General features: G+C 51.8%; 1 protein-coding gene across 1 annotated transcript; it reads right to left on the reverse strand.

The window, feature by feature from the left end:
* On the reverse strand, nt 1-8,503 carry LGALS1 (galectin 1). The gene is made up of 4 exons (XM_054168073.1): nt 8,462-8,503; nt 2,008-2,087; nt 565-736; nt 1-195 (listed from the first exon to the last, which is right to left on the reverse strand). Exons 1-4 carry the CDS (start codon nt 8,501-8,503, stop codon nt 52-54), a joined length of 438 nt encoding a protein of 145 aa, XP_054024048.1. The 3' UTR covers nt 1-51.
* Nucleotides 8,504-9,628: the final 1,125 nt, after the last annotated feature.

Below are 9,628 nucleotides of genomic sequence, written 5' to 3' on the forward strand. Positions count from 1 at the left end.
CTTATTTATTGCTGAGTTTCTGTATCTTTGAGATGGAGGTGTCAGAGGAAGTTATTCCCAGCTGATGGACTGGAGCGTGAAGTCCCCTTGTGTTTCAAAGTAGTCAAAGACAGAGAGACCAAGCCGGTTGGGGAATGTGAACTGGTGGCCTGGCAGGTGGACTGTCAGATCACTTGGGTTGACACTGAAAGTAATCTGTGAGACAAAAAGTTTCTGATAAGACACTCTTAAGCCTTTCCCCCCCCAGCCTTGCAGCATTGCTGTGCCACTCTGCAGAATGAATGTGCTCAGCAGTGTAACCCACTCTTCAAACCACAGAAGTGTTATTCTGGTCTCCTAAAAGATGCTCATTTCCTGCTCAGTTCAATAGTAACAGCCCTTTGAACTGCCTGGAACCTGTACATTTGGTCCCCACCCTCCCTCACTGGATGGTGGCACTGGCCAGACAGGAGAAGCCAGCCACCTCCTGTAGACAATCCTGAGGCAGTCTTTGCAGTTGGGTGCCTTGTACCAAACACCACCCCCCTTCACCAGGGCATGTACCAAGTGCACCCCAGGCCTCACCTCTGCTGTGCCCCCCTTCTGGAAAGGGAAGACACTCTCCCTGTGCTCTGCACCCCACTCTTCCACCTTCTTTGAGTTGCACACAATGGTGTTGACATCACCATGGGCATCAAAGCGGGGGTTGAAGTGAAGCCCAAGGTTGGTAGGATCCTTCCCCAGATTCATCACAAAACTGCAGAGAAAAGACAACATCAATACTGTTTTAATCAAGATATGGCAGCACATTGTTGATGGTAATGAACATCACTGGATCCATAGCTTCAAGCCCAGTTCAGGATTACCCAACTGAGGAACTTTAAATTGTACAGATTCTCCCCCCAGAAATGGTGCTGTGTCAGCAAGGGATACTCTCCTCTGCTGGGGTGATAGGTCCCACACTGCAATCCCTGGGAGATTCCCTGCTAGGTGTCTACAAAACTTGAAAGAAAGGTTCAGGAGTCATCATGCACCCAAAACAGCTCCCAGGGAGTCAGCTGCTTTTCACTGACTTCTCTTCTGCCCCAGACAGTTAGCTGGTGCTGCACCCTGCCTGACAGCCACTGCCTTCTCCCCTCCCCGCAGGCAGCTGCAATAATGACCATGTCATTAGCTATCCCAAAGCATCTGCATGGCAGTGGGAGGAAGCAGCTTCCTAGCCCAGTGTCCACCTTGCCTCAAGGCCACTTACCTAGATGAGAGGTGAGGGAACCACATTATTTGGCAAGAGAAAGCCCAGAAGGTTTCACTCTGTCACTGGCAAACTTTAAAGGCACTGGGATTTGCTAGGACACTGCTACTGCTGGTTCAGCAGCTACTCACCAAGAGTCCCACCAGCCACAGCCCTGCACAAGGGCTAGAGGCTGCAGCAGTGACTTCCCTGGGCACTTCAAGCTACCCTGATCCCTGCAGGTGGAAGCACATTTCTGCTTCTGCCTGCCCACTCACTGCCTTTTTCCCCTAGCACCTGGGAGGTATCTGCACTAAGTGAAAGCAAACTTCAACAGCTTGAGCCCCCCTGCTGCAGCACACAGCCTTTCCAAATGCCCCTTAGCTGCAGCTCAAAGCATCCAGGATCTCACAGCTGCTTGGGCTGTAATCTCATGCAGCCCAGTGAAGCAAGGCACTGTAATGGTGTTCCTGCTCCAGAGCCACCTGCGTGCAGGGAAGAGGATGTGGCTGTGGAGATGGTCTCAACCCAAATCTCAGACATGGCTTCCATTTCCTTCACCCTGCACCAGAGAGGATGTGGTCACTGCCAGTGCAGGCAGCTGGAGCTTCACATCTGCTTCAGTTTAGCCCCTTGGCAGCAGTACACATTAGGCAATGACTCACTGAGAAGCACTGCTGCTGTTAACCCCTTCCAAAGCCACTGCTCTCCCACCCAAAGGAGGGATTCCTTCTGTCCCCCACCAAGAGAAGATTTCTGTGTTGGTGGCCTGGCCATGCCTGGGCAGCACAGCTTACCTCTTGGCACTTGGTGAAATCTTGCCCTTGACAGTGAGGCGCTGGCCAGGCTTGAGTCCCAGGTTGCTGCACACCGGTCCCTGGGGAACGTGGAGGCAGAGACATTAGCATAGTACCTGCTGGCTCACTTACTCCAACTTGGCAGCTCCCCTTGCTGCCTTGCACGACAGCAGATCGCTGTGGATGGCAGAAGAGACAGGGAAGCTCCCTCCCCCTAGGGCACTGCACCAGGCACATCCCATAGAAGTTACTCCAGTCACCTGGGACACACACACACATGGTTTCCCAACCCTTCTCTTGCTGCTCCCATCAACACATCTGTGTTTCACAGCAGTGAAATGTAGGTACCTGCAAGCTCTCATCACGCCCACCCTGTCCTAAACACACCCGTGTGCCCTGTGGGTCTCACATCATCCCACACAAGCTCAGTTGTGCAGGGATGGAGCCTCCACTCCCCTCTCCTGGCTTAGATTTGAACTTCAAGCCCCAGGTCATGGAGCTCAGACACTTTGCTTCCCAGCTCCCAAGGGTTTGTGTTCTCATTGTAGGCTCAGTATTTGCAAGATACCATGCTCCACAGTCACACTTTCCCCCCACTTTCTCCAGAAGTGCTAAAATAGCTTGGCAAACCCATAGGTATTCATGTTCCACCACAGCTGAGTCAGGAGCCCAAGAACACTGAGATTGCTTTTTTAACCCCATCCCACTTTAATAAGCTTGCACTTGGGACACCTCCTGATAGATTTTCATTACTCTGAGAGTGATTAATCAAAGAAGTGCAATCACTCTTCTGACACAAGCATCTCCCCAGAAGCCCTTGACACTCACAGAAGGACACTTCTGTATAGCTTATTTGCTTACAAGCAAGAGAGAAATAATGGAGTAGTGACTCAGGAAAACTTCAGCCAGGAAGCGAGCGGCAAGACTGCCCAGAAGAGATGCTCAGAGAGCAATAAACATTACTGCAGCTGCTTCTCCAGAGCAGAGCTGCAGCAGAACTAGTTACCCCAGCTTGGGAGCCAACACAGCAAGCCCCCCTTCCCCCCAGCCCTCCCCCAAGAGATCCTGCAGGAAAGAAAACCACTTCTGCCAGAACAAGAAATAGCAACCACCCCTCTGTAACAGAGGCAGCAGGGAGCTTTCCTCCCCAGCAGCAGGCACTCAACTCTAGCAGATGCCCTAACACAGGAGGTGATGAACAGGTGAAGGAGGACGGTGCAGGCACCCTCACACCAAGCCAACCCATGCTCCCCTCAGCCCCACTCTGTGAAGCACCACCTCCAGCCAAGCTGCCGTGCAGCAGCTGCCCCACTGCCTTCTCTACTCACGCAAGACATGGTGCTGCTCTGCAGGCTGATGCTCCTCGCCACCAAGGTGCAAGAGTCCCAAGCAAGTCGCTGAAGGGGCCCCACCCTTGCCTTTAAATAGACGGAGAGCTGGGTTGTCCCAGCCCTTCACCATCCCACCTACCAATCAGACCGAGGAAAGGGTGGAAGGGGTTGGGTTTGAGTGCAGGGAGGACCTTCCAGGCAGGGCTGCCGCCTCTCCTCCTCACCCAGGCTCCCCTCCAGGATGCTAAATCCAACCCTTCTAAGCAGGCTGCCGGCTGCTCCAGGAGGAGATCCAGCTGTGTGTGGCCATGAAGCCAATGGAAAAATAGTTCTGCAATGAGTGTTTGACTCGCCAAGACTTTTATCCCACACGGAAAATGGTTAGCTGGATTGAGACTTGGCGGGAAGGCTCTGCCAGGAGGGCTGGGCTCTTCAGCTCTGCCCAAGGCAGGAGCAGAAGTATCACTGAGTGCACACAGCACTTTGAAACACTTTGTGGCCTAGGTGAGACCCCAGGAGCAGAGGACTGTGGCTGGATCCAGGGTTACCCAGCTGCACTACCAAGCCTTGCTCTCCCCAGGAGCTGCCCAGCTGCTGACCCAGCCCTTACCACCCTGCTCTTGCAGGTACAGGAATCTAAGGAGGGAAAATAGCCCTTATTCTGCAGCCCTCCCCTTAGACACCCTCCAAACTATGCAGTTCTTCTTGCTTCTAGGGCACAGCAAGGCATTTTGGTGGGGTGGGTAGGAACCATCCAGGAAAGAGATAGTTGCTGGCTCTTGCACCTGCCCTGCACACACCCAGGCTGCTGAGGATCAAGGGGATGGGGACAAAACAATTTCTCACAATAAGCCATGGGATCTATAGGTCTTTTATTTTCCTCCATGTTCTCTTTGCAGCTAATGTGATTCACTCTGAGTGAAAGGATTCCTTTGGAAAAAGTTACCCAATTACCACATGGCTCAACTGTAATTACACTGAAAGAGGAGGGGAAAAAAAAAATCAGGCAGTGGGCCAAGCCTGTGGCTTAAAGCTCTCCTTGCATATTTGTCTCCAAATCACAAGATGCTTTGTGATTTCCTGAAGAGGCCCCAGAACTGAGACTCACTTCTTCTCTTTCTACGAGGCCCATCGGCTCCCCATCTCTCTTATCCCCCATCAAGCACAACCCCAGAGGCTGTCACTCCTGGATGTTTCCAGTTGGTGTCATCAGTGCCAGCCAGCAGAGGTGGCAGAGAAAGCCTCCTGCCTGCTGGAGCTGGGAAGGTGTTGTGGTGTTGCACCAGCTGGCAACTGAGCACCACGCAGCCGCTCGCCCACTCCTCCCCCATCAGTGGGATGGGAAGGAGAACTGGGGAGGGGGAAAGGTAAAACTTGTGAGTTGAGATAAGAACAGTTTAAGAAATAAAATAAAATGAAAGATAATAACAGCAATGATTAAAACTATAATAATAATAATAATGAACAAGAATCTAACAAAAGGAGAGAGAAACAAAACCTCAGAAAGGACAAGTGATGCTCCGAGCAATTGCTCACCACCCACTGACAGATACCTGAGCAGTGATCCACCCCCACTGGCCAACTCCCCCCAGTTTATAGACTGAGCATGACGTCCTGTGGCATGGAATATCCCTGTGGCTATTGCAAGGCAGCTGCCCTGGCCATGCTTCCTCCCTGCTGTGCACTTGTACACTACTTAAGTGGGAAAGTGCTTGACTTCCTAGCGACAATTAAAATCATGAGTATATTCTCAGCATTCCTCCCATACCAGTTCCCATGCTGGATCCAAACCATGGCACTGATCTAGCTACTCAGAAGGAAAACAGCTCTGCCTCAGTCGAAACCAGGACAGGAGGGCATGGAAAGGCTCCAGCCTTTGGCCAAGTTGCTGATCACCAGGCAACACAAGGGGGCTGGAGTAAAAGCCAAAGTGGGGCTTCTCTATGCTGACATGTCTGCTCCCTCTTCTACCCTTCAGAAACCTGCCTCAGGGTTCAGACCTTGAGCATGATTCCTTCCACAGCCTGCAAAACAAGGAGCAGTGCTCCATACTAGCAGGAGGACATGGTGTAGTGACAGACTTGGTGGAGTGGGCAAATCATTGGACTTGATCACCTCAGAGATCCTTTCCAGCCTGGGTGATTCTTATAGGTTGAGGACTACATCCTGACAATAGAGATGGTTAGGATTCTGTGTGACTGTGTGAGGAAAAGTAAATGGAACCATCTTCCCTCTGCTTGGGATGTGTGCAGTTAAATCAATTCCTTTCAAATCCAAGGTTTTGTAAGACCAAACTCCTGCAGAAGATCTCGTACACCTATGCAAGAAGATGAGCTGCTGCTGGAGCCATGGTCCAGCAGGTTGCAGGGGCTGCACTCTGTGGGACTCTTCCCTTGCAAAAAAAATGTTGGATGGGGAAGAGGAATGTGCAAGTATTTGCTCACTTAGAGCTGTAGGTGGGGGAGGCCATTTAAAAGGTCAGAGTAGGTTCTGTGTTTCCTGCAGTGCCTCTGGCAGCTGGGCACTGTAACCCAGCCTCAGCAGCCACCAGCTGCTTCAGCCATGTCTATCTAGGGACCTTCCTCCAAATGCTGCTGGGAAGATTAGAGGCCAGGTCATGGAGAAGAGGTGAGGACACAACATCCTAGAGGAGGCAATGGAAGGGCTTTTCACATCACATTCAGCCTTCAGATTTGAGTGTACCTCAGGCAGCCAGTGTTTGTATGATGGAATCCCAGGTGTCTCTGCTGGCTTCCAAGGAGCCTTGAATTAAATGGCATAAGCACAACAGGATAATAACAGAGGCAAGGGAACTGGGAGGTGTCCCATTGCCTGCAGGCCATGGGTGCCCCCCACTGGTCCAACGTCTCTCTTCCTACCTCTATGTTGGAGCCACCATGGGGAGGTGACAAAATCAAAAGCTCCAGGATGAGTGTGCTTAGGAAGTATGTCTGTACTCAAGGAAGGGAAAGTCCTTCCTCACCCTGATGGCAGACCAGCTGCACTGACACCTGCTCCACCACACTGAAGATGCAGATGCCCCTGTCCGTTATTTTCAGGGGCAATGCGGTGCAGGAAGAGCCACTGTGGGTTGAGAAGGGCAGAGCTAGGCTGACCAGAGCTGGCAGTCCTCATCTCCTCTCTCCTCATTTCCTATCGGGATGTGGTGGGTCAGCCAGCTAGTTACCAGCAGGTTATCAGCCCATCCAATCTGCCAAGGATGAAGATGAGGAAGATGAGAACAAATCACAGCAGACTTTGGAAGCAGGGGTTTGTCTTGCTGTGTGGGAACTCAGCAGTGGGATATGTTCTTTTGTCTCCACCTTTCCAGCCAGGCTACTCCTCATCAGGAGAGTTCTGCTGCCTCTTATTGCAAGTCCTTACTTTGTATTAGAGGGAAAGCCACTGACCTGCATCATCCCTTGGAAAGCAAAAGATCTTTGCCCAAGCCAAAGGGAGTGACTGAACTTGATGCCATTGCTGCAAAGAGCACCCTTGGCTATGCCAAACTTCTGGCCAGAGGGAGCTGCAAGTGTGGAGAAGGGAGTAAAGTCTGTGGGATATTACTTCAGCAGTGTGTCACCTCTGGTTTTGAGTGTGAGGCAGGTGATGCTTACATCTGCACCTGCTTTCTCTCCAGACTGGGTCTGTGTGCTCTGGACAGGATGGGACCAGGAGAAGAGAGTGCAGAAGAGACAGCTGCCATGAGAGAAGCAGACCAAATGCACAGGCAGCACATGTCTGCAAGGCCAGAAATCACAGCAAAGACCCCACCAAGCATGTCCTATGCTAGGGGTTAGGCATCCCACTTAGGTCCTGACTCTGGACACCTCTGCTGTGGCCACACAACTCACAGTCCACTCACTAGACTTTGCTGGTACAATGTCCCCAGATGCTCACTCCTCCTTGGAAACTGCAAATTGCCCTTGTATGGTGAGCAATCCCAGACAGTCCTCAGAGGGCAGCTGCTCCATTTGGGGCCTGAGCTCATCCCCCAGTGCTGGCTGTGATCCATCATTCCCATAGAAGGGGCTGGACATTCCCATCTGCATCTAGGGCTGCCCACAATCCTAGTAGTAGCTCTTTCCCTAGGGTCTCAGCCTTCTCCCTGCACTCTCCTTGAACAGCCAAAGAGCCTGTGCTGACCTCTCCATTCTGAGACACCACAGTTTCTTGAGCTTTCACCTTTCCTCAGGGACATCCTCATTACTCCCAGCCTCCAAGATGTAATTCAGCTTAGGCTGAAGAGGGAAACATGATTGCTAAGGGTGAGTTTCATCATCATGAATAGCTTTGAATTAGGGCCTTCCTTCTAGTCTAGCTGGTAGGCATTGGTGTGCCTCAGCACACTTGGCCTGGTCCGAGAGCTGAAGTCCAATGACTGCAAGCTGTGGGGTTGAGCAGAATTTCTGGGCTGAGCTGTTGGGTGGCTCTAACCAAGGTGATTTAGCAGCCTCTACAGAAATAGCCCAGGCAGGCAGGTGTCTGAAGCAAAAGAGGGAAAATCTGCCCCTAGATATGCTTGTGAAGGATGCAGTCATGACCCTGAAGGACTGGGAAAGGGCCTGGTTTCAACCCATGGACTACGTGACCGAAGTCCACCTGCACACCTTGCTTTCCAGCTGGCAGAGGCCTGCCTCGGCTGCAATTACTCCTCCAGCGATCTGCAGCATCTTTCCGCCGGGAGAGCATCTTTGGACCTGCTCAGCCACTTTGGGTTATGTGGGCTGGTGGCATTTCAAACTCAGTATCAGGCTGCACTCAAGTCAGATTTATTATCTCGTGGACACAGAGCCTCGCGTCAGGAATGAGCCACAGCAGGACCTCCCCAGCTCTGCCTGCTGCAACCTTTCCAACCACATCCAATTTCCTGGATTAGGAGCCGTCTGTGAGGCTCCAGCTCCTGCTGACTCCAGGATCTCTGCTTTCATTAAATCACTATGGAAATAATCTTCCCCCAGTGGTGAAGATAATCCTTCAAATGTTATCAAAGGGCACCTGGACAAGGTGGTCTGTCCGGGCGAGCCTGAAGTTACAGCTTGGGGAAGCAGGAATGCCTCCTGCTGATGTTAATGACACTGGGATGTTTCAGACACACCTAGAAGTGCATCCATGCTCCCCACCTCCTTCCCGTGCACCTCTGGCTCGTTCACGTTGGGCTCCATCTTTCCTCTGGGGTGGAAACCCTCTCTGGGCAAGCAAGGAAGGGAGTGTGCCTGGTCTGCCAGGGTAGAATCCTGTGGCTGCAGGATGGACACAGCACTTTGGCCAGGAGGGTAGAGAGGGAGAGAGCTGAGTCCTGGGTCACAGGTGTGGGCAGCGTGGTTCAGCCTGTGTCAGCCTGTGGAGAAGGTTGGTCCAAGCCTTCTGAGCATCGATGTAGCCTGTGAGAACAGCAAGAAGATCCATGTTAGCTCCTCTGCCTGGGTCACAGGCAGGAGGACTCCTTGCCTGACAGTGCTAGAAATACTGCCAACACAGCCAGAAAGCTCTAAGCCTTCGATGAACTTGGACAAGAACAATCCTGACTGTGAGGCTGGGGCAGTGGTTAGCAGATCTCTAATCCCAGCCAGGCGTTGACTAGTCAGGAAGGCTTCAGGCCATTTGCACTTCAGTCCAAGGCAACTTGGCCCAGGGCAGTGCAGCGAAGGCAAATCAAGGAGGGGCAGCCTGGTGCTTTAGGAAAGCGTGTTCTTGGTTTTGACACAGAAAAGCTGCTTGCAACGACACAGCCTGGGCTGGGTGGCTGCTGCCTGCAGAGGATTTCCAAGAGCTGCAAATGTAGGTGAAGAGAAGACTTGCAGCAGGTCAGGCAGTCACTGCTGAGCCAGAGGGGAACAGCAGACTGGGGAGAGCTGGGAGGTGAATGGAGTAAGGCTTGAGTTCTCCTGTAGGCAAAATAAAATTAGAGACCTCATGCAAGTCTACCATGCAGTTTGGGACTAATAATATTCTTGTTTGAAGCAAGTGGGAAATCAACTTCTGACTGGTGGCATGAATTTCCAATTCTCTTTGAATTAATCAAGATGAAGAAACAGAAAGAAAGGAAAAACCAGAAGTGAAAATGAGCTGGGGTGCAGGATGTGTTGTTCAGGCTGTGCAGGCACTGCCAGCAAGGGTTCAGACTTACCCTTTAAGAAATGACTCTGTTTCGAAAGCAGAGCTACAAGCTGGGTAAATACTGACCTGTAGAGGGGAAAACATTGCTGCTGCTTGGCTGGATGTCAGCTAATGGCTTCCAGAGGGCCTGCAACAAATGGCCAGTGCCACCACTGCAGCAGAGAAAGGGA

This window comes from Dryobates pubescens, chromosome 15, assembly GCF_014839835.1.
Source record: "Dryobates pubescens isolate bDryPub1 chromosome 15, bDryPub1.pri, whole genome shotgun sequence".
In the NCBI taxonomy this organism is placed as follows: Eukaryota; Metazoa; Chordata; class Aves; order Piciformes; family Picidae; genus Dryobates; species Dryobates pubescens.